The sequence below is a fragment of the Camponotus vicinus genome, unplaced genomic scaffold, assembly GCF_025532165.1.
Source record: "Camponotus vicinus isolate PSW18456_S1 unplaced genomic scaffold, iyCamVici1.0 SCAF_11, whole genome shotgun sequence".
Classification (NCBI taxonomy): Eukaryota; Metazoa; Arthropoda; class Insecta; order Hymenoptera; family Formicidae; genus Camponotus; species Camponotus vicinus.
The window spans coordinates 8,358,924-8,384,137 of NW_028141947.1; the positions used below are offsets into that span (position 1 = coordinate 8,358,924).

Below are 25,214 nucleotides of genomic sequence, written 5' to 3' on the forward strand. Positions count from 1 at the left end.
AGGGGTGTATGTGAACTGGTACAGATTTCGGAAGTCAAGATCGACGATCTTTTCTTTTTGATGATAAAAAATTGGTTTATTCATCGGAACTGCTGATAAATCGTTTTTTTTTTCTCGCGTATACAAACCCCACTAATCACGTTTGAGTCTCAAAATATCTCTACTTATGTGAAGAAGATAATTAGCTTACGATGATTAAAACCGCGTTATCGATAACTCGAGCTTTTCACGGGGCCCGTTAAGAAAAAGTACTTCATTTGTATTTGTGTCTCTGTGTTTACATGTACGGAGATTTATGCGTATTCTCTTCAGCATCAGCTTCAGTCAAAGAAGTAAAACGCGAGTCATTCATATTGTGTATGCGAATACGTATTTATCATGTCTGGTAATGTTGGAGGATTCGCACCTATCTAAACAATCAGGATCGTTCTCGTCTCTTTTGCTTATTGCTCTCTGCTTATGCCATGCAAGTGTGTGTGTGTGTGTGTATGTGTACAGAGGGTGTCTGGAAAGGTAAGGTCAATCGAATAGGAGGTGAAAGAGGAGCATGAGTAGAACACATAATGTAAATAAATTTTTTTCGTATTCACTATGGTTCAGAAAATACAGCGTTTTATAGGGGTGCATAAAAAGTGTTGAAACCCTTTAATATTTCGAAAAGTACGCATTTTAGAGAAAAATGTTTTATACAAAAATTGTAAGGTTTTAAGTGAAGCTACAATAATATACAATAAAAACTGAGGATACCCGTTAAAAATTTCTAGGTTATCTTTACGTGACCTTGAGAACGCTATTCAAGGTCATACTAATTTTTCTGTGTAATGCTTCACTTAAAACCCTACAATTTTTGTATAAAACATTTTTCTCGAAAATGTACTTTTCGAAATATTAAGGGGTTTCTACACTTTTTATGCACCCCTATAAAGCGCTGTATTTTCTAAACCATAGCGAATACGAAAAAAATTTATTTACATTATGTGTTCTACTCATGCTCCTCTTTCACCTCCTATTCGATTGACCTTATCTTTCCGGACACATTGTATATATATGTATATGTGTATATATATATATATATATATATGTATGTATATATATGTGCTCTGGAAAAATGCTATTCGAATCTCGATCGACGCGCGTATATCTATTACGAAAGAACGGATAAAGAATTTATATCATATATGTATATATATATACAATATTTCGGGTGCATAATTGATACAATTATATATGTATGTATATATATATATAACGGTATATATATCCACGAAACTCATTATAAAAAAACACTTTCGAGCTTCAGAGCGACGCGCGAACTGCAGAGGAGTGGAGAGCGTGTGTCCGAGTGTTTCCCAAAGCACTCATTAATTCACAGGCACACTTAATTGCTTAATATACATCTCCCTTTCTCTCTTCTTGCCGTCTTCCTTCTTTCTCTTTGCTTTCCACGAATCCGACGAATACGCGCGTTCGCTCACAGCAGAAGTATCTCAAGTTTCTTCGTCGCTATAAGCTTCCTTTTTTTTCTTTTACGCGATTTTGAAAAATTCCAGTTAAAAGCGTATTGCGTATAATATAACAAGATCTCTATTCTACTACCGCTAAACGCGCGTTCGAGAGAAACAAAGAGAGAACTTAGTGAACACAATTCCGCAGTCAAGTAACGTTGAACTAACAGCCGAGAGAGGCTTCGCGTTACGCGGCTGTTAATTTTCAACACCACGTCTTTATAACACAAATTTTATTATGAATCTTACACAGATTAGACGGATCTCTACACAAGAAGACGAATAACACATCAACATTTTTTTTCTTTACTTCGGCGTAAAGAGTAGTACAAGCGAAACAGGAAGAACTTGTGACGAAAACAACAAGATCGGAAATTAATATGAATTTCGCGAAGCTTGACTCAATATAATCGTGGCACACACGGTAAAATCAATTCGGGATATATCGTTGCGAAATAATTATATACGACTGATAATCTCTGATTATCTGGTAATAATTATACGCTAAAAATATTGATGGCGTATGTATGTACATATATAAAAAAATGCAAATCGCAAATTCAGTTACGACGAGAAGTGGATACCGGAAGTGAAGCACTTCTGTTCGAATGTCCATGATTCTTGTGTAAAAAAAAAAAAAAAAAAAAGACTCGTTCAGACACAAAAAGGAAACGCGTTCCCCGAAGTATATAAATATATAGCCGCAGTTATAATCCGTGTGTTAGTGTGTCACCGTGATACAATATAACTGAAAGGTAATAATAATAAAATATATAATAATACACACATTTAATCTAATTGGTATCTTAAAGACTAAAGTGATCTGCTCTCTGGTCTACCTATACGCGTTTATAATGTAATGTCCGTTACTTTTCTTTTTTTTCGTTCACAAATCCATAACGGAACGATTTTAATAAAATAGCGATGCAAAAAATTCGGAATCCTTCCGAATCGCTTTTTTTAGCTTCCTACATTGTTCTTTGACTGCCGTGTTACACTGTTTTGTATATTCTCTGTTTCTTATTTATATTCTTTCTCAACTCGATCAATTTTTCCTTCATTTTGTTTATTACCAAAATAAAGAGCCACTACGATTAAAAAAAACAAAAATGTATATAGAATGCATATAATAATAATTATAATTATATAATAATATTAATAATATTAATATTAATAATAATAATGTTCTGGTTTGACGCGGTTGCACCATATCTTTTTTCATTTTTTTTTGTTGTATATTTTATTATGTAAAATAATTAAAGATAGTTTCCGCGGGATCTGCGGCATTACGACTAGCTTTGTTGCAGCTAGTTCCGCAATTCCATTATTTCGCCCGTGTTACGTCGGGTTTACTTGGGATAAACATCTTAAAGGAGCCTACATCTGCCCTTCTTCTTCTTCTTCACCTAAAATTTTAACATTTATTAGTATAATGCATTAAAGAATAAGATAACAGATAATTGTTATTGTGGAAAGATTATTTTGGAAAAAAAATTTTCTTGCAATGAATGTGTTTTTCTCATGTTAACTCACACAACTATATTTAACGATTACTATTTCTTAAGAATTATTATTGCAAACATAATATATTAATTAAAACATACTTGTAACGCAGCTCGGGTTGCCGTTTCAAAGACTTCTCTTACACCTTCCTTACTTTTAGCAGAACATTCAAGGTAAGCGAAAGCGTTGATTTTTTCCGCCATAGCTCTACCCTCCTCGGGCTTAACGGGCTCCTGTTTCATCTTGCTCAACTCTTTGATAGTATTAGGATCATTACGCAAGTCTTTTTTATTGCCCACAAGAATAATGGGGACGTTCGGGCAGAAGTGCTTCACTTCTGGTGTCCACTTCTCGGGAATGTTCTCCAGGGAATCGGGACTGTCGATGGAGAAGCACATTAGAATGACGTCCGTATCTGGGTACGACAACGGACGCAACCTATCATAGTCTTCTTGTCCAGCTGTGTCCCAAAGAGCCAGTTCTACCTGTTTATAAAATAAAAATTGTCGTCTGTTATAATACCGCGTAAAAAAATATTTCATCAAAGGGAATAAGGAAAATATAGAAAAAACATGTACCTGTTTACCATCCACTTCGATGTCGGCAACATAATTCTCGAATACCGTAGGTACATATACTTCAGGGAATTGGTCTTTGCTGAATACTATGAGAAGACATGTTTTTCCGCAAGCACCGTCACCCACGATAACCAACTTCTTCCTGATGGCTGCCATGAATCCTAAAATTAAAAAAAAAATACACGTTATTTGTAAGACAATTGATAAGTAAATTGGTGAACTGATGTACGACTGGCACTGTTTGCTTGTTTAGGACATTTATCGCTTTAAAAATGTATATAAATACTGATTGATTAATTAATATGAAAAGCAGAATGTGTTTTACATTTGTTATGAGTTAGTGATGCATTTCACAATTACAATCAAGTCAATGTGCTAAAATTTCCTAATTTTTATATCATATATAAAATTCTGGTAAAATATATAACTTTCTCTTAAATAGTATATACTTTGTGTTTTCAATTTATCAATTTGTTTTATCTTAAAGTTAAGAAAAAGATAATACCCCGAGGATATTTCTGAGAATATCTCGCAAGATGGTAATTTATAGTTTTCAAAAAACAAACATTTTCTCCATCAAACTAACTTACCTACTTTACATAGAGATTGTCATATAAATTTTTTTTTATATAATTGATTTTACTATCACATCGTACCACAATGTTTAATATGATTATGTCCAGTAACCGTGCTTTTATCACTATTTCTCACTAATTATGACTCATTTACACAAAGTACACACACATACTATATACTGTACAATAGATTTTCCTCCTACAAGAGATATAATCGTTCTCACTAATGTTATCTACAATAAATAGTCTTAAACTATTGCAGGTACAAAAGATAAATTCTTTTAAGACGTTTATTTTAACTGTCAGCATATAAATACAGCTTGAGGAGAATATCTTATCACCTAAAAAAATAACACTAAATTGATATCGAAAAAGAATTTCAGTCAGTACGACATTGTGCACGAAAAACACTACCAAATTATTCAAACTAAAAGCATGCGGTGTAATGAGTTTGCGACATATACAATGAATAATATATTATAGAACGTAACGAAATACGTCGGGAACGCAAAAGGTAGCTGGAAAGAATCAAAGAATTAGTATTAACAATACTAAACTTGCTTCTCTTGCAGCATCGGTAAATTATAATTGAGTGGAGAGCAGGGCAAACTTTTTTTAGTTCAACAGATTCACAAAAGCGTGTATGATACAAATATATGAAAAAAGTGACGGATGAGGCTAAGAAGCGTTCTTCATCAGATCAGAGTTAGGAAGACGAAATCAGGGTAAACCTTCGAGAAAGAGAGAGATCGTGTAAGTTATATACATCTCTCCTTTTTTGGAGAGCGCAATATAAATAGTTTCTCACATTCAAACCTCGTAGGCTATAATTCAATTTTCTCATTTCTTTCAAAAAGAGCTTTATCGTAGCCTAATTATTTTAAGCTAATCTCAATATATAAAATATTCTCTTTTTCTATATAGAATAAAGTAGTGTCCCCTTTGACTATTTCAATTTATTATACCCTTTATATAATTTATTTCTATAATTCCAACACTACTCTCGTAAAGCGAGTAAGAGAGAAATTCTAAATCCTGTAATCTATGCGGTCTATGAAAAAGTAGGACCTACGAGGACTGAAATTTTAAAGGATATTGACTGGGTCGTACCTGATCCAGGGTACCCCGTATCGTCTGGACCGAGGCATCGGCCCGCATTGCATCCCATGTTTTTAGTCTTTCTTTCAGCGTCTCTGTTTTAAGTGGACATTTTATATGTTAGATGTAGGTAGGAAGCTGCGAGATGAATGCAATATACCACACAACAAATATCAATATATATATATATATATATATATATATATATATATATATATACATATATGTACACATGTACATATACATATATATATGTACACATATATGTTATCTGCTTTATATATACTAAAAGTTTGTCTAAATAAAGTTTATCTATATAATTAAAGCTTGAAAACACCTCTTTCATTATATATAAAATTTGTGCAATATTTTCTATTTCTTAACTCTTTCTTTTTGACATTAAATAAATAAATAAATAAATATATATATATATATATATATATATATATATATATTTATTTATTTATTTATTTATGTGTATAAATATATATATATATATATATATATATATATATTTATTTATTTATACACACTACTTTTTTCAACAAGATTGTCAATGATTAAATATAATGATCTTCATCGATGACCTTATGTACATATCTAAATTAAGATATATGGAATTTGTGTGGCTACATAAGGTAGCGTCTTTTTATAACATTGTACTATATTCATAAAAATAGTTATCATATACGAAATGGACTAATATATAAGATTACATTTGCAATTGGACCGCACTTATATAAGTTCTCTATAATATCTAACTAGGGAGTTCCTTCAAATTATCAAAGACTTTACCTTATGCATTAGGATAAAATAATAATCTGTCGAGACATGCAGAAAAAAAGAGAAAAGAAAAGAAACAAAAGCTCGTATATTATTTGTTAGACATGCAATATCAAACACTATGTGTGTTCATATTAGAAAAACCATCTGATAAAACATAAATCCAAATGTGATACACACTGTACAGACACAACAATATGCTGTACAGAAATTCAGAGGCTGTTCTAATATGGTTTTAAATGTTTATAACAATTTGAAATATATAGTTGCCCACAACAGAAAGGAATGATCTCATTGATTCTAGAATCGAGAAGAGAGTACTACATAAATTGACAGCGATGAAAGAAAAAGCTTCTGATGCGAAAATTCATCCCTTCACATATTCCATTCCCAACAATGGCTCATCGCAATAAATTGTAATAATATTTATTATAACAAAGTTTTATAAAAATGAAAGTATCAATATAAAATATCATCTGTAAAGTACAAAAAAATTGCCAGTAGTATATCCTTCCGTATAAATATAATAACAAAGAGAAATATTATTCCTGCTCCAATATACGGCAGTCGTGCGAACAAAACTGTTCAAAATATTCGAGCAAACGACAATGTCCACGTCGATATCGCGATTCCCTGACACGCAGGAACGAATTCTTTGTTTTACAATTTATATATATATATATATATATATATATATATATATGTATGTATATATATGTTTGAACCTTATATACAATTTATTGGGAAAAAGCAAGCATAGAGTGAATATCAAGGGAATAAAAAATTTGTACATCGAGCTCTGAATTAATTCCCCCTATTGTGTATCTTCCGTTAAATATATAAATTCCTAAAGATGACGAACACATGGATCAATGACAAAAGACGCGTAGCAACCTGTCATAACTCCTAATCCGAGCGTTTTCTACGATAATAGAAATGTCAACTAAGACATACGTTCTTTTCGGTCGCACTTGAAAGAAAAGCGGTATTTTGGTTGAAGAAGAAAATAAAGAAAGGAGAGAAAATTTGTGGAAAAGTGTGTGCGGAATTAAAAAGAATGGACTCGAGACTCTTAAACGCGCTCTCTTTTACGCTTTCTGCATTTAAAGTGTTTACTCCGATTTCGAAGGGGGCAAAAAAAAGAGAGAAACAAAGTTTAGAGAGTGCGACTAAAATGAACAGACGAGTATGTCTCGGTTAAACTAACCTATGCCTTCCACCACGACGAAGATAGTGCGCATCGGCCAAGGTCGGGGAGCGTTAAAAAGAGAGAGAGAAAGAGATAGAGAGAGGGAGAGAGTGCGTGGCGGATACTCGGGACGCCATCGATGACGCGAGTGCTCAGGAGACGCTAACGATGACGTGAATTCTCAAGAGACGCTATTCGACGTCGCGGACATTTATTTTACCTTGCACTTGCTCGATATTTTTTTTTTTTTTTCGCATTGGAAATGCGCACATTCGAGCCTCGCGAAAAAAAATGAAGAAAGGAAAAAAAAATTAGAGACAGAGAAGAAACAAAGTACAGAGAGTGCAACTGAAAATAACAAGCGTCAGGATTATCACAATGTAACGTAATGAAAGTACACGTATTCCTTCGAGCTCTGCACCACACACATGTCATTTTCCTCGAATCTTTTCTCTTTTTTTCCTCCGTCTCGTCTGTCACGAAAATACCGAAAAATCTCGTCAAATTGAATCCGCTCGATCCCCCAGTCCCGAGTGTATCAGGCGTGAAAAGTGGAACGTGAAGGCAGCCGAAAGGGGACGGACCCGTAAGCGCTGCTCCCGGCGATGCCGGGCACGTCGCACGATTGCGTCACGTCAAAAGCGCGCACGTATTCCAGAATTCGTCGAGCGACATCCGGCTCGTCGATCGAGCGCTGTCACGAGAGCGAGCTGTCATCGATCGTGGATCCGCCGCGGAATTCGGGAATAATGATGGTAAAGCCGAGGTAGCCCTCTTCAAAATTTCGCAAAATTTCGCACGAAAAAAGAAAAAAACGCATCCGGTTTCCGCGCGATAAGGCGAAACGCGGGCGCGATGAAACTTAACTCCCTTTTAACTGCACTTCCATTTTTCTCTCCCTCCCCTTTCCCTCCTCCACAATCGTCCCAACATCCAACGTCGTTATACGAATATAGAAAATTACGAAGCGTAGTCGAGAGGGACGGACACGTCGAGCGGAAAATAGGGTAGGAAGGGTGGAAATAGCGGCGTGAGAAGTGCGTGGTGTGTAACGCAGAGGTACGCGGGGGGGTCGTTCGCGAAAGCGAAGAGATACGCCTATATGAGTGTGTCTGATACGTGAGAGAGTGAAAGAAAGAGAAAGAAAGAGAGAGAGAGAGAGAGAAAGAGAGACGTTTACTTACTGAACTAAACGGCCACGTAGTGTCAGGTAGAGCTCGAGAGCATTCCAAGAGATCCGTCGTGCGGATTGCCGAGCTTCGCGAACAGCGGCGGCGACGACCGAACGAGAAGGACGGGGACGACGTGGACGTAGACTAGCACGAACGACGCGAATACGAGATAAACGTCCGAGCCTCAGAGCGCGGCGATGCCGAGCGGACGGGATTCGCGACGCATGACACTCCCTCGGAGCCTCGTCGCGCGACCCGTTCTCGCTCTCCTTCGTCTATCTCCCCGCTTCGCACCCACACACGTATACACACACGCACGCACACTTCTCTCTCTCTCTCTCTTTCTCTCTCTCTCTCTCCGTCTCCCTCTCCCTCACTCCCTCACTCCCTCGGCTCGCGGAGGAGGAGCAGGCTCCTTTTTTCCCTCTTTTAGCACCGCACCCGGCTCGATGTCCCGGGATCTCTAACGCGCCCGGACACGCTCGCGACGCCCGCGCGCACAACACACCCTCGCACCACTCCGGCCGACGCTAACTTAAAATATAATTGCGTATTTACCTGATGTCTTAAGCGACAGAAAGTCGAGAAAATGGCTGCCCTCGATGGCCACACCTCGATCTGTTGAGTGCAGTGTAGAACGATCGTGGGACAAATCCCACCGGCGGGACCCTCGTGCGCACGCGCGACTGACGTCATCCTGCCCACGTGACCGATCTCCGCAGACCCGTGCTCGGATGTAATTTCGCAGGATGTTTCTTTCCAGTCTACATAAATTTCTTATCGCTCTTGTTAATATTTAATATACAATGATTTATATTATATATTATATATTTATTATATATTATACAGGGTGTCCCATTTTAAATAATACGCTCAAATATCTCGGAAACGGTAATTGCAAATTACATATTTTTTCTTCGAAACAACTATGTGTTTTCTTTACACCAATTGATTCCTCTCATTATTTTGTACATAAAAGTATTAAGGTAAGATAATCGAAAAATGAATATTTTACTAGATATTTTTTATGGTTTATGTAAAATTAAGAAATTATTTCAAGCCTTATAACTCAAAAAGTACTTGAGGGAAAAATATTTTATTATAGTGTTTTGGAAAGCCCTCGAGATAAGCTACAAGAATATGCAATAAAGAATAAGGGGTTCCATTTAAGAAATTGACGGTGACCTTCACGTGACCTTCAAATGACTCTCCAAGGTCAAATCATTGCCACCAACTGATGGCCCCCATCAAGCCATACAACTTTTGTTTGAAACATTTTTTTATTTAACACCGTTTCGGAGATATTTGAGCGTATTATTTAAAATAGGACACCCTGTATATTATATGTATACAATGATATTTAATATACAAAAATATAAAATATATCTCTTAAATGATACATCAATATCAATTTGAGATATATGGAATATTTCGAAAATAAGGAGTTAAATTTCTGAAGATTTATTTCTATATTTTTATATTGATCAAAAATATGTAAATAGAGACGCTGAATGTTTCGTTTCGAAATGTAACTTTGTATTTTAGGAACGTGTAGAAAGAAATTATTCTTGTCTAATATTTTTGAAACAAATAAATAAACAACGCGTTTATGTTATTTCGTGACATTTTTTAGATTTCTTTCAATAGGTTCATCGATACCCTCATTGCCGGCAAAGTATATACGTTACTGAGGCGCTATTGCACACGCGCGGGCTTGTCCCATGATCCTTCCACATTGGTCGAGTGTGCGGCAATCGGTCGAGATGGTAGGGGGCGAGACGCTTCTCGGGTACATCTCAGGAATGCACCGAGTCCAAATGCCGGGGTCCGAATGTCGCGTGACTCGCGCGCGTGTCTGGCTTATCTGCCGCCAAATCAGGTCGGCATTCATAAATTGGTTAAACCGAATGGACATTAATTTCGCGATTCGTCGATATTAATGGTCCTTACAAAAAAATCTCATCGTTTGAGCGCATTCAATAAGAATAAAAAAACAAATTAAGATTTTGACAGATCTTGACAGATTTGCTTTCTTTCCTCTCTTTGTAAACATTCTCCACCTCTGAAATGAATCAGGTAAACATACAGATATCGTGAAAGAAGAGAGGAAAAGAATCGTAGAAAGAATACGCAGGTCGACCATTCCATTCACATAAATTATCTCGTAAATGCCTCGGCGGACAGGTGGCAAAGCCATAAGCATCGATCGCGAGGCGCGGCTCTGTCAGGTTTTGTCAGTTCGCCGCGTATCCGGCTAAATGGGAGATCGATTCAGGAATTTGCCGGCGCCCGGCGAATTATCTTATTTCGGCCCTGGGATACGCTCCGAAACCGGCGAATCATGCGCCACCCGCGCGCCGCGCGTCATGGACCTCTGTGGAAGGGGTTTGCGCATGCGTCACGCTTCTATCACCGTCACCGCCACTTACGTGGGTGGAGGTGGATGTGTACGACAAAGGGTTGGAAAATATGTAAATAATGACTGAGTCGTTTCTTTATACATATATGCATGCGTACGCGAATGTTTACCATTACTGCGTTGCGACGCGCGGAGAGATGTGAAAATGAGGGAACGGAAATGTTCGGTTACATATGAGTAGTCTGCAATTTTTGATATATTAACATAAAATTTAAATTTTAAAATGACGTTACATACATACATACATACATATATATATATATATATATATATATATATATATATATATATATATATATATATATATATACACAGGGTGTCCCATTTTAATGTCCCATCCCAAATAACTCTTATTTTTAATTTTAGAAAAAGATGTTTCAGACAAAAGTTGTATGGTTTCGAGGAGGCCATAAGATGGTACCATTGGTTTGACCTTGAAGAGTCATTTGAAGGTCACGTGAAGGTCACGTGAAGGTCACTTCAATTTTTTTAAATGGAACACCCTATATATTTTTGCACATTCTTGTAGCTTATCTCGAGAGCTTTCCAAAACACTATAACTAAGTACCTTTTCGTTAAGTACTTTTTGAGTTATGAGGCTTGAAATAATTTCTTAATTTTACATAAACCGTAAAATATCTTGTAAAATATTCATTTTTCGATTATCTTACCTTAATACTTTTACGTACAAAATAATGAGAGGAATCAATTGGTGTAAAGAAAACACATAGTTGTTTCGAAGAAAAAATATGTAATTTGCAATTAACAATTCCATATTTTTTCTTAAAAACAACTATGTGTTTTCTTTACACCAATTGATTCCTCTCATTATTTTGTACATAAAAGTATTAAGGTAAGATAATCGAAAAATGAATATTTTACAAGATATTTTACGGTTTATGTAAAATTAAGAAATTATTTCAAGCCTCATAACTCAAAAAGTACTTAACGAAAAGGTTCTTAATTATAGTGTTTTGGAAAGCTCTCGAGATAAGCTACAAGAATGTGCAAAAATATATAGGGTGTTCCATTCAAGAAAATTGAAGTGACCTTCACGTGACCTTCAAATGACTCTTCAAGGTCAAACCAATGGTACCATCTTATGGCCCCCTCGAAACCATACAATTTTTATCTGAAACATCTTTTTCTAAAATTAAAAATAAGAAAGTTATTTGGGGTGGGACATTAAAATGGGACACCCTGTATATATATATAATAAAATATAATTTTGTTATATGTGAAGTAGTAATGGAATCTAATGTAGAAATTAATAAAAATAATAATAATAAAACATTGCAAAATTACCAAAAATATGATACATACTAAAAACTTCTTTATCTTCATGAAAAATTCGATATTTTATATATAATGAATGGATGAATATTTATTGTACTACAGAAAAAAAAAATGCAAAATTAATATAAAGAAAATGCATTATATCTATTTTTATATATAGCCACATAGAAACATTTTCATTTTTTTATATCAGTTTCATTATATCTATTTTTATATATAGCCATATAGAAACATTTTCATTTTTTTATATTAGTTTCACATCGTGATGCATATTCACATGTCATTAATCGGCTTATCAACTGGATAAGATAAATGCCATTATCAAAAATTTTCCCAATCGTAAGCAAAATAAATCTTGTATTTTTTTAATAATAAAGTTCAAGGATTCGAGACATCTTGACATTCGGCCGTATTCTCATTATGTTATTCAGCAAATGTGGTAAATTCTATACAAAGTTTTTTTTTTATGAAAATAAGCTACAATCGCATTAAAAATATTAATGCAATATGTTTTATTCTTATCATTTAAATATTATACATACACGTATAAATTTAGAAAATTCCAGATTATCCCAATAGAAAGAGAATTTGAAAATTTTAAAAATAAAATCCTGCAATTTTTGTACAATTAAGAATTTAAATTAATAAATAAACACAACTACAAATAATTTGAAATTATTGATATAACAAATACTGTCAAATTCTTTTTAAATCGCTCATTTTTATGAACTGCATTTCACTCTTGAATGGACTTTGTGACAGTCAGCTTCAAGAAGTATATGCGATGATGCGATTCGCTTTTAATCATAGATATACTATAGAACATACTTGGATATACAGATTACAAATTTAACTTGCAATATACTATTCGTGTATGTATATTCCAGCGCAAATATGTAAGAAGGCATACGTGTATGCGGTACGTAAGTACGTGCCAAATAAGAATGACATCACCATATCACGCACACGGAATTGGCGAGCGCTTATGCTCAATGTTAGTCGAATACAAAGAATACGGCCGTTAATGGAATTTACGCATTTTACTCGCAGAGACAAACTATATCTACTGATTATCGTCGCATAGCGAATGCGCTCGTCTAATGTTACAAAGATGCTGATAAATTAAGGATTAAAGAAATTTTTTAGCATTATAAAATCAAAATTATGTATTTACATAAAAAAAATCTTCATAGCAATAAATAAATAAAAAGAAAGAAAGAAAGACATGTGTAATATTCACTCTTGTGGAAAATGTCTTACAATCGGGGATTTTTTGATAATGCATGATATGTCAGAAATAAATCTATTTATTAGATATTTTTATGTGTAACTTCGATCTTTTCCTAATTAACACCTAGTTGAGCCAATTTCTCTTCCGCTAATTGTAAATTATTTCAGTAACTCTTATTATCTGGTTCCATTGCTAAAGCCTTTTCGTACCTTTCCTAATTGTTTTTTAATAATTTCTCAGAGTATGTATGCGTGTGTATATTGTGTGAATAATAATGTTCCTTTATCAAGTAGAAAAGAAAATTAAATAAAAAAATTAACAAGTATCTTCAAATGTTGGTTAAAAATTTTAATGATCAATTTATATAATATTCGCATGTTTATAAAATATTCAATAGACAATTCTCTATTAAAAGAGCACTCAAATCCATACCAGGAAAATTAGGCAGATTCTGATTAACACCTAGTTGAGCAATTTCTCTTCCGCTAATTGTAAATTATTTCAGTAACTCTTATTATCTGGTTCCATTGCTAAAGCCTTTTCGTACCTTTCCTTAATCTTACGCCCAAATTACAAAATGCTAAGCCTAACCGAGTATATGCCTCGCCATTCGAGGGATCGATGGAGAGTGCCGTGAGAGAGTCTTTAATGGCTAGGACGGGATTACGAAGCTTGGTGTGACCAACTGCTCTATAGTGATAAGCTACCACACTATCCGACTGGATTAGTCTATAAACAAAAATAGATTTAATTACAAAAATAAAGCAATATTTTATAGAATAAAAATAGAGAAATTATGTAAAAATACTTTGTATAATTGGCAAGCGCTTCGTGATACTCTTTCTGATCAATAAGTACATGTATATTGTTTAAATATTTATATGTTTCCCTACACGAGGGATCAATGGAGAGTGCTGTTTCATAGTCTTTAATGGTTAGGGCACGATTACCAAGCTTGCAGTGAACAACTGCTCTATTGCAATAATATGCCACATTGTGATCATCCAACTGGATTGCTCTATACACAAAAATAGATTTAATTTAAAAAAATAAAGCAATATTTTATAGAATAAAAATAGAGAAATTATGTAAAAATACTTTGTATAATTGGCAAGCGCTTCGTGATACTTTTCCTGTTTCCTAAATATAAGGCCTAACCGAGCATATGCGTTACTATTTGAGGGATCGATAGAGAGTGCCGTGTGACAGTCTTTAATGGCTAAGGCATCATTACCAAGCTTGATGTGAATAGCTGCTCTATTGTAATAATATGCCGCATTGTGATCATCCAACTGGATTGCTCTATAAACAAAAATATATTTAATTTAAAAATAAAACAATATTTTATAGAATAAAAATAGAGAAAATATGTAAAAATACTTTGTATAATTGGCAAGCGCTTCGTGATGCTTTTCCTGTTTCATTAGTATATGGCCTAACTGAACATATGCGTTACTATGTAAGGGATCGATAGAGAGTGCCGTGTGACAGTCTTCAATGGCTAAGGCATCATTACCAAGATCGTCGTGAATAGCTGCTCTATTGCAATAATATGCCGCATTGTGATCATCCAACTGGATTGCTCTATAAACAAAAATAGATTTAATTTAAAAAATAAAGCAATATTTTATAGAATAAAAATAGAGAAATTATGTAAAAATACTTTGTATAATTGGCAAGCGCTTCGTGATGCTTCGCCTGTTTCCTAAGTATAAAGCCTAATCGAGCATATGCGTTACTATGTGAGGGATCGATAGAGAGTGCTGTGTGACAGTCTTTAATGGCTAAGGCATAATGACCAAGCATGATGTGAACAACTGCTCTATTGCAATAATATATCACATTGTGATCATCCAACTGGATTGCTCTATAAACAAAAATAGATTCAATTAAAAAAATAAAGCAATATTTTATAGAATGTAAATACAGAAATTATGTAAATATACTTTGTACAATTGGCAAGTGCTTCATGATGCTCTTTTTGACCTACAAGTATATTGCCTAACAAATTATATGCTTCGCTACACGAGGGATTGATGGAGAGTGCTGTTTGACAGTCTTTAATGGCTAGGGCATAATTACCAAGCTTGATGTGAACAACTGCTCTATTGCAATAAGATTCCACATTGTGATCATCCAACTGGATTGCTCTATAAACAAAAATAGATTTAATTTAAAAAATAAAGCAATATTTTATAGAATAAAAATAGAGAAATTATGTAAAAATACTTCATATAATTGGTAAGCTCTTCGAGATGCTTTTCCTGTTTCATAAGTATATTGCCTTCGTTTTTCAATTTTTTCAACTCAGCCTTTGATTCTGCTGTAGCTTCTGGGCCTAAGTTAGATGTTGTGTTCTGTACTGTGTTTCTGTGACAAACATTAAAATTTAGTGCATCAGAAGCTTGCACATTGTAAGCGCTTCCTGAACACTGGTTAATCATTTCTCTTTCTACACTATTGCGGAAATCAGCAGTTATATGTCCATCTTGCAATTGATCAGTCTGAAACTGCCCAATCGCCGAAATTAATCTCTTGTCGGCCATCAGTACAAAATGATGAAATATTTATTCCTGTAAAAAAAAAAGACAATCTATTGTGAGAATGGAATATATTATAACAGATATACATGTATATATATTAAGTACAGCATCTCATAATCATCCAATTAATAAAAATAAAATGGAAAGAGGTAAAAAAACGTAGCAAAAATCACAAGAAATCGAGATACATCAAAGTGTCTCGTCACTTATTATGCGAAGCCAACCGCAGTTAGAAGAATCCAATGGTAATGTGGGCACAATAATCTATTTTGTCATCGCTTGACATAATCAAAAAGTTCTTGCCAAATTTTTTTCAAAGAGCTAAAGGTAGGTTTTTTTACACGCGAATAAGTTTTCAGAGGCTCGATTATCCCTCCGAATCGCGATATCACGTTGCATAAACGCGCTACTCTGTTTAATAATATTAAACTGCTAATCCTCGTGGACGTTGCGCTCGTGATAGCTGACGAGAAAACAAACCGAGGGAATGGCGACACAAATTGCGCGCGATTAGGCGTGTGCGAGAAAATATGAAAAAAACACACCTTTTTTTCGGGTAACTCGAATAGGAACTCTGAACTCGAAGCCGAACGGAAAGGAACAGACGGAGAAAAGTCTGGCTCGCGCGCACGTGGCACTATCATAGATAGGGATGGGCAAAAATCACTCGATTATTTGAATATCGGTGCTTTTTTTAATAAGAAATCGATTATTTATCCGATGCTTTTATGTTCGATTAATTGTTATATCGATATTTTTTCTTCTCGATGTTACTAAATTTATCACTAGATTTTACTAACAAAACTTTTCGTAAGGTTACGTTAAAAAACGGTAGAGTAGCGTATTAAACAATCAAAACGCTTCGAAGCATTCTCAGTGTCTTCTTGACCGCAGCCCTTATATGCTTTTAGGCCGGTATTACGTTTGTCGTACGACATATTGGTCCATATCCTGAATCCTCTTTTATCGATAAAAGTGCCTCTAAAAGTGGCTTATAAGCCTTCTGATTGGCTATAAGCCACTTTTAGAGGCACTTTTATCGATAAAAGAGGATTCAGAATATGGACCATTGGGTGCATCCAGAAGCACAACCGCTCACTGAGCGGCTAAGTAGCAATTGAATGTGATTGGTTTCTATCTTTGAATTCACCAATCACATTCGAGTGCTACTTAGCCGCTCAGTGAGCGGTTGTGCTTCTGGATGCACCCATTTTCTCAACGTATTAATTGGCTGCTTTCTATGGACTCGAGAAATTTTTTGTCCAATAGCCAATCAATACACTTGAAAAATTCGTCATACGACAAATGTAATATCAACCTTAAAAGTAGATTATTTCTGGTATGATATTTCTAGTATCCTTATATATATAAAATAAAATAAATGATATTATATATGTAAAAAGCATTATATAAGAAAGCTAAGTGTAAGAAAAAATGTAAATTGATATTTTTTTACTTATGCAATACATATTATATTATATATCTTATCATAGCTGATATACATCAAATATATATCTTACTACACATTCTAACGTTTTTGTTTTATAAAATTATTTATCTCCTTTCTCTAATTTCTATTTAATTCTATTCCCAAAATTATTTATTTTGTATGATATCTCTATATGTATATATATTCTTATGTAATATATATATGTGTGTGTGTGCGTGTGTGTGTATTCTTATAACTGATGATTATTGATGATATAATTTTTATATAATGCCATTAATTTAATATTAAAAAATACGAAATAATCGATTATTATCGATTTTTTCAGTCATAATCGATTTTAAAAAAACCGTTATTTTTGAAAATCGATTATTTGAATGTCGATGCTTTTTTTAAACATCGCCCATCCCTAGTCATAGACATGGACCTCTGGGTACTTTCCGATTCACGCATGATGCGCATGAAGTGACAGAAAATGTATAATATGCGTGACATGAACTATACATTTTCTGTCACTTCATGCGCATCATGCGTGAATCGAAAAATACCCTCTGTGGAAGAGGTTTGCGCATGGGTCGCGCTTTTATCATCGCTCTGGATGCTTTGATTGACCAATCAGGTTAAAAAAGTCTTTACTCCTTTTGTCCTGAATGGTCAATCAAACGCTTCAAAGCATCCGGAGCGTCTTCCCGACCGCAGCCAAAGTGTTGGAAAATATGTAAATAATAACCGAGTCGTTTCTTTAAAGCGTCGTCTACAATGGGAGTAATATCGGTGGAGTAAGGTGTAAAGCCGACGGCACACGGTACGATTTTTCGTACTGGATTTGATAAGATTTAGTAAAATACTAAAAATGCACCAATCAGAATGCAGCATTTCTAATATTTTACTAAATCTTATCAAATCCAGTACGAAAAATTGTACCGTGTGCCGTAGGCTTAAGATTAGGAGTAAGCGAATGGTTTTTTTCCATTTCGCCTTAAGCGTCGTCTACAATGAGATTTTAAGGAGACTTAAGGCGTAATATTTAAGAAATTGACCAATCACAGACGAGTATTCTCTTCTTCTATTCCTATATATCTATTCCTATCCTTTTTAGTAGATCTCCTCTTGCCGCTTCCCATTTTCCTTCTTCTTTCTTCGTTCTTACTTTTTCTAAATCTTTTATACATTCGACGACTAATTTCTTTCCAGAATTCCTTGCTTTCTCTTCATAGATGATTGCTCTTCTAGTTGCTTCTATTTTTATTTCTATCATTTTTGTTTCTTCTACTAGAATATAATTCGGTGTTCTTCTGTCTAGGCCTAATATCCATTTCACATATTTTCTTTTAATTCTGTCTAATCTCGTTTCATTTTTCCATCCCCATACTTCCGCTCCATATAATGCTACACTACCTACTAGCGCATCAAACATTTTCTGTCTCCTCTTGTAATCGTTTCCGAATAGTCTTTCTCCTATACTCCACGGCCCGTATTCAGAACGCGCTTATAAAGATGTTAGTGCGTTGTTATCCAATAGAAGTATCTGTTTTATGTAAAACAGATACTTCTATTGGATAACAACGCACTAACATCTTTATAAGCGCGTTCTGAATACGGGCCCACGTCTTTTTCATAGCTCATTGCTCTCTTGAATCTTTCAATGACATGTTTTTCTGCTCCTCCGTTCTTTTGTAATATGTATCCTAAATACTTTATTTCTGTAACCTCTTCTATAATTTCCTCTCCCCATCTCCACTCTCTCCTTTTCTTCCTTCCTCTTCCATTCTCAAAAACAATTATTTTTGATTTTTCTACATTTAATGTCAGTCTCTTTCTTGATAAGTATTTTCTGAATCGATTCAACATTCCTTTTAGATCTTCTTCATTCCTCGCCACAAGTACCATATCGTCTGCGTATGTCAATGACCAGAATTTTTCTTTGCCTATTGTGACTCCTCCTGTTTGCTCTTTCTTCATCTCCTCTTCTAGATCCATCACATATATATTAAACAAGGTAGGACTCATTGGACATCCCTGCCGCACTCCTCTCTCCGTCCAGAAGTTTTCCGTCTTTTTATCTCCTATTTTCACTGAGTTTATTGTCTCCCTGTATGTTTCCATTGCTCTTCTTCTTAGTTGATTCTCTATTCCACTCCTTTTCATTATCTCGTGTAATTTCTTCCTATCAATCTTGTCGAATGCTGCTTTCAGATCCGTAAAAAATGCGAAAATCTTTCCTCCTTTCTTGTTCAATTCTTTATTTACTATATAATTTAGCACGTATACTGCGTCTATAGCTCCTCTTCCTGCTCTGAAACCGAACTGTGTCTCCTGCAATTTATTGTTCACTTCTTCAATCAGTTTCTCGTTAAGAATGCTCGCGTATATCTTATAGGCTGTATTCATCAGTGTAATACCTCGGTAATTTTTAACTTCACCTTTCTCTCCTCTTTTATATATTGGATTGATTATTCCTTTGTTCCAGTCTTCTGGTACTCCTCCTTTCTTCCAAATGTTATTTACTAACACACCCCGTTTATATCTGGTTCTTTAATAACCATTAACGACTCTATTTGGAAAAATAGATACTCTGAAAACAATCATGTTCCGTTTGACATCCACATCCAACGGATCAGTAATCCTTCTGCGCCACTACATCCCATTACAATTGGTAGACTACTAATGCCTGTTTCTACCAACGTCGTTTAACTTAATCTTAGCTTAACTCATTCTTTGTCTCTTTCTAAAAGAACAGTTAGAAGGAGACAAAGAGTGAGTTAAGCTAAGATTAAAGTTAAACGACGTTGGTAGAAACAGGCATAAATAAGCTTAACATAGACGGAATTATTGAGATCAAAAAGGCCGGCTATTCTAAAGTCTCTGTATTTTTACAATCAGGAAAATTTGCTAACTCTCTCACAGAAGACCCACGTCTCAAAGAAAATGACTTAATAGCATTCATACCTCCATTTCGTACTTCTAGAAAGGGTATAATCAGAAACGTCCCTTTGGAATTAACCGAAGACCAAATTATGGAAGGTATCAAGAGTCCAATCAAAATCCTCGCAGTCAGGAGGTTGAATCGCAGAATCATCAATCATCACAGAGTTTCTCAAGAGCAACATTCAAACAACACTCAACGCTCCACAGAGGACATACTTACACCTTCATACTCAGTCGAAATAATATTTGAAGGCCAGAAACTACCTACTTACGCTACTCTCTTTTATGTAAATCATCCCATCACACCATATGTCTCTAGAATATCCATGTGCCACGCCTGTTATAGATTTGGTCATATCAAGGCCTCCTGTAAGGGATCTCCAAGATGCATGCACTGCGGAGAGAAAGGCCATTCTGCAAACAAAGAAGATTGTCCTCATTGACAAAAGCCACCTATCTGTGCCAACTGCAAAGGAGAACATCGTGTTACCGACCCCATCTGTCCAGAGTTACAGATCCAAAAAGACATCAGGGAATATGCTGCATATAGGAACATCTCTATCGCTGACGCTAACTACATCATAAGAGGTAAAAGATCACCGCCTCCTATCTCTTCTTCCCACAGACTTCTAATATAACTAGACTGCTAACTCCCCATATTTTGCTTATATAAAATGTCCTCACATTTTATGTACTAACGTGACTTATTCTGCACATGCGCAGATACCATCGATATAGATATATATCATATACTTAACCTAGCTTGCGTATGTATGTACATATAAACATGCGTTATCGCAGAGCGCATGCGCAGAATAGAATTCCTTTATATACCTATCTGTGATTTGTACATAAAATCGAAGCCGTCTTATATATAAGAAGTTAGCAGTCTAGTATATATAGAAGTCTGTGCTTCTTCCTCAGAAGAATTCCCACCGCTCCCCTCTCGACATACACACTCTTTTTCTTATAACACGCCAACGGGCAGTCTGCTCATGCCACGTTTTTCTTCGCGTTCATACGCCAAATCCATCTCTCGTACTCCATCAGATAAATCCTCTGTCCTCCCCTTAATCAAATCTAATTCTCTTCCAACACTAACTCATAAACATCAAAAAATTTTTTATAACAACCTAACCCCCCAACCATCTTTCTCACGCTCCAGTTCCAAATCCTCCTCATCCTCTTCATCCGTCTCCTTCTCCATTCCATTACAAAAGACACAAATTAGCACTAGCCATATCAAGACAACGAATTCTACTAACAATAATCTCTCTCAGACCCCCTCAAACAATGCGAATTTTATCAAAACCTCTTCCGATGTAGACATCAATAAACTTATACAGAAATTTTCTTCTCTCATCACGATTCCCGACCTTCCAGTAGAATCATTAGTTAAGGCAATCTCATTCATCGAAAGTTTTCTAAAGTCGCAAGATACCTCCTCATCATTATTGCAAAATGACTAATTATCCATCACTTAAAGATCTTACAATTTTTCAATGGAATTGCCGTGGAGTCTCCAACAAGAGAGAAGTTCTGGTCAATCATTTAGATCATTTTGATATCTTTGCTTTTTCTGAAACTTGGCTTACTTCTGAACGAAAACTATTTTTCAAAAATCACCTTATCATTAGGCAAGATGGTCCCTCCAATCACTCAGGTGGGGTCTTGCTAGCTATCAGAAGAAATATTGCATTCCGTAAAGTTAATATCATTCCTTCCTTTCCAGGTATTTTAGAAACAATTTGCATCGAAATTCCAGCCTCTCCTAAACCTCTCCTTATTGCATCAATTTACATATATCCCGGCCCCTCAGACTCTCTTCTTTGGGAAAACTTTTTCACCTCCTTTAACTGCTTCACATAGGCACATATCATCATCACTGGTGACTTTAATGCCCATCACACTTTGTGGGGCAGTCATCATTCTGATAGCTCAGGTAAACTTCTTCTCGAATCTTCACAAGAGCATCACTTCTTCCCTATTAATGATGGTACTCCTACCCGCCTTTCTCATCCACGCAACTTACCGTCAGTCATAGACCTCACTTTCGTCTCATCATCCACAACCCCCTTCGCATTCTGGGAGTCATACGAAGACTCCATGGGCAGCGATCATATCCCTTCTATTATTCGCATCAACCTTACAGTCAAAAATGTTCCCCTTTATTCTCACAAACTTAACCTTTCTGAGCTTGACTGGAAGTCATTTCAATCTCTTTTGAACACCCTAGCACCAGATCTCTTACCTCAATTGCGAGATCCAGACATCTCTCATTTGGAAAAATATGAAATCCTCTTCAATTCTATTAAAAACTCTGCCATATCTCTCACCTCTCAAGAACACAAGAATCAGCATCGTATCCCTTTCACGAACCATAACTCTCCCTCACAAAAACGTTTTTCTCCTCCTTCACCTTGGTGGAATGACACATGTTCGGAAGCGGTTGAACTTAGAAAACAAGCCTTTCGCCATTTCAAAAGGAATCCTTCTCAGGAAAACTTCTTCAATCTCAAGAGGCAGGAAGCCTCTACAAGGAAAATCTTACGCGTTGAGAAACGCAAGAGTTGGAGATCCTTCTGTAAAGAGATCACTTCTTTTACGCAGATAGGTCCGAATTCATAGTCGTTTCTCAAATCTTAAGACTAGAGAATTTCTTAAATCTATCCTAATGCGACCATTTCATTGGTTGAATAAGATAGCTCAACCAATGAAATGGTCGTATTAGGATAGATTTAAGAAATTCTCTAGTCTTAAGATTTGAGAAACGACTATGAATTCGGACCATAGACACTCTTTGGAAACTTATTAAGAGATACAAGAATAGATATCTCACTTCCACTTCCTCTTCTTCCCCCTCCACCAATCACGGCATATCTAAAGTGGTATGCAAAACACCATCGCCTCTTTATGTCCCTCATCTTGTATCGCACCACCTCCAGACTTCTCGCTCCATGATAATATTTGCAATCTGGCTTCTGTCTTTGATCCTCCATTCTCAACTGCAGAACTCCGCTACGTTCTCAACGCAATGAAAAAAAAGAAGACTTCTCCAGGACTAGATCAAATCACATACTCCATGATCTGTCATATTCCCATGATTTATCTTCCCGCTTTCCTTGACATACTGTATGAAATTTATTCTTCCGGAAAACTCCCAGACTCATGGAAACACTCTCTTGTATTCTTAATTCCCAAATCTACTCCTGGCAAGTATCGTCCAATCTCTCTAACATCCTGCGTACTGAAAACTATTGAAAAACTCATCCTGATGAGACTGGACTGGTGGCTGGAAAGATATTCTAAACTCCCAAATTCTCAATATGGTTTCAGAAGATCACGTTCTTGTCTAGATAATCTCTCCATACTCACCTCTGAAATTCATGTCAGTTTTATAAGAGGAGGTGTCACCGCATGTCTTTTCCTAGACTTGACTAGCGCTTTTGATGATGTTATTCCCAACATCCTCTATGAAGATCTCATTCAAATGGGTCTCCCCACCAATTTATGTAAATTCATTTATAACCTAATCCATCTAAGAACCATACAGTTTTCAATTAATGGACTCCAAGGAGAACTCTCCAAAAAATATTACACTTGTAAACAGTGATGCCAGGCGGGTCAGGTTTTTCGCGCATGCGCAGCGAACGCGGCCTCAATGAAGTATCTAATACAGATAAAAAGGTGTGCCGCTGATCGCCCGAAAAAATGTTCTCTTAGAAAATTATTCCGAGTAATCAACGGCACACATTTTTATCTGCGTATATATGCATATGTGTTTACACACACGCATAATATAAAATACAGTAATACAGTAACTTTCCTTCAGCCCGCCAAATCTTCCATGTGATACCCGATACCAGATACCAGTGATACAGCGCTGGTTAGCCGCCATTATTGTCGCGCATGCGCGAAAAACCTGACCCACCTGGCAACTCTGCTTATAAAGGAGTTCCGCAAGGATCAATCCTCAGCCCTACTTTATTTAACATCTACGTAGCCAAACTGAAAAATCACATCGGTGAAGAATGTGAGATAGTTCAATTCGCGGATGACATAGCTATCTTTTCCAGCTCTGTCAACATTGCAAAAGCTCTATCTAACCTCGAATTTTCAGCCAATAAGGCGTTTAGATTTCTCTCTTCCAAAGGTCTCTCCGTTTCTCCTTCCAAGTCATCACTCGTCCTCTTTACAAGGAAACACATTAATCCGACTGCCTACTCCATTTCTATTAATAACTCGCCGATTCACTCCTCTTCCTCATGTCGCTTTCTAGGAATCATTCTCGATCATAAACTTTCTGGGAAAGAACATGTAACATTCATCCACAAACGTTGCTCCAATTTAATCAATGCCATCTCTTCGCTGAGAGGTACCTGGTGGGGAGGAGAGCCCCATACTCTCTTATGCATTTACAAAGAACTCATAAGAGGCTCCATGGAGTACGGATGCGCCTTCTTTCCATACAGTAACTCCTCATTAATGTCCAAACTAAATAATATCCAATTCAAATCTCTAAGATTCTGTTTGGGCCTTAGAAGATCCACTCCTACTAATGTAATTCTGGCTGAAGCCGCAGAGGGCCCTTTGATAGAGAGATTCAAACTTCTTACAGCGAGGTACATCTTGAAAATCTTCTCACTTTATTCTCACACTGCTCTGAATAAGCTCTCAGAATTACATTGGTACGCCAATAGGAAAAAAAGAAAAAAAGATCCTAGTGAATCCTACCTACTATTCGATAGGTTTAAAGAAATGTTAAAATACAAAAGACACATAGCAGATTTTGATTATCCTTCTCCGTACTCAGTGGAGTTTGAGGCACTCATACATATCCCAGAATTACTCCTCACCTCTCCAAAACAATCTGAGGAACTAAAAAACTCCATGTTTCCTACCTTTACCTTTTTGAATATGTTTCTCCATCTCATACATGACAGAACA

General features: G+C 35.7%; 2 protein-coding genes, 1 long non-coding RNA gene and 1 pseudogene across 9 annotated transcripts; 2 read left to right on the plus strand and 2 right to left on the minus strand.

The window, feature by feature from the left end:
- Window positions 1-1,721: 1,721 nt before the first annotated feature.
- On the minus strand, window positions 1,722-9,112 carry Rho1 (ras-like GTP-binding protein Rho1). 5 transcript variants are annotated; one of them, XM_083081062.1, is made up of 5 exons: window positions 8,962-9,078; window positions 5,272-5,354; window positions 3,587-3,747; window positions 3,110-3,493; window positions 1,722-2,911 (listed from the first exon to the last, which is right to left on the minus strand). In XM_083081062.1, the coding sequence occupies exons 2-5, from the start codon at window positions 5,327-5,329 to the stop codon at window positions 2,873-2,875; spliced, it is 642 nt and encodes a 213-aa protein (XP_082937188.1). In that variant the 5' UTR covers window positions 5,330-5,354; window positions 8,962-9,078; the 3' UTR covers window positions 1,722-2,872. The 5 variants fall into 5 exon arrangements, with proteins under 5 accessions (XP_082937188.1, XP_082937190.1, XP_082937191.1 ...); XM_083081064.1 differs by lacking the exon at window positions 8,962-9,078 and adding an exon at window positions 8,416-8,908; XM_083081065.1 differs by lacking the exon at window positions 8,962-9,078 and adding an exon at window positions 7,720-7,857.
- Window positions 8,139-10,321, plus strand: LOC145962284 (uncharacterized; annotated as a pseudogene).
- Window positions 10,322-12,302: 1,981 nt separating this feature from the next.
- LOC145962008 (uncharacterized) lies at window positions 12,303-13,902 on the plus strand. The gene is made up of 2 exons (XR_014435781.1): window positions 12,303-12,557; window positions 13,006-13,902. It is a non-coding gene; the product is annotated as an uncharacterized LOC145962008 (long non-coding RNA).
- Window positions 13,677-16,584, minus strand: LOC145962002 (dnaJ homolog subfamily C member 7 homolog). 3 transcript variants are annotated; one of them, XM_083082719.1, is made up of 9 exons: window positions 16,438-16,584; window positions 15,579-15,922; window positions 15,432-15,499; window positions 15,296-15,335; window positions 15,013-15,216; window positions 14,730-14,933; window positions 14,448-14,651; window positions 14,158-14,367; window positions 13,677-14,078 (listed from the first exon to the last, which is right to left on the minus strand). In XM_083082719.1, exons 2-9 carry the CDS (start codon window positions 15,893-15,895, stop codon window positions 13,880-13,882), a joined length of 1,446 nt encoding a protein of 481 aa, XP_082938845.1. In that variant the 5' UTR covers window positions 15,896-15,922; window positions 16,438-16,584; the 3' UTR covers window positions 13,677-13,879. The 3 variants fall into 3 exon arrangements, with proteins under 3 accessions (XP_082938845.1, XP_082938842.1, XP_082938843.1); XM_083082716.1 differs by having other exon boundaries at window positions 15,296-15,499; XM_083082717.1 differs by lacking the exon at window positions 16,438-16,584 and adding an exon at window positions 16,081-16,099 and having other exon boundaries at window positions 15,296-15,499.
- Between the last annotated feature and the right edge of the window lie 8,630 nt (window positions 16,585-25,214).

What these genes read in the sequence shown, in the direction of transcription:
- Rho1 (XM_083081062.1), bottom strand. Translation starts at nt 5,329, where the DNA reads ATGGGATGCAATGCGGGCCGATGCCTCGGTCCAGACGATACGGGGTAC. An exon ending in TACGGGGTACCCTGGATCAG is followed by an intron (nt 3,748 to 5,271) that starts GTACGACCCAGT and finishes TTTTAATTTTAG; the next exon opens with GATTCATGGCAGCCATCAGG. An exon ending in TCGAAGTGGATGGTAAACAG is followed by an intron (nt 3,494 to 3,586) that starts GTACATGTTTTT and finishes TTTTATAAACAG; the next exon opens with GTAGAACTGGCTCTTTGGGA.
- LOC145962002 (XM_083082716.1), bottom strand. Translation starts at nt 15,895, where the DNA reads ATGGCCGACAAGAGATTAATTTCGGCGATTGGGCAGTTTCAGACTGAT. An exon ending in GAGCTTACCAATTATATGAA is followed by an intron (nt 15,500 to 15,578) that starts GTATTTTTACAT and finishes TTTTGTTTATAG; the next exon opens with AGCAATCCAGTTGGATGATC. An exon ending in GCGCTTGCCAATTATACAAA is followed by an intron (nt 14,368 to 14,447) that starts GTATTTTTACAT and finishes TTTTGTGTATAG; the next exon opens with AGCAATCCAGTTGGATGATC.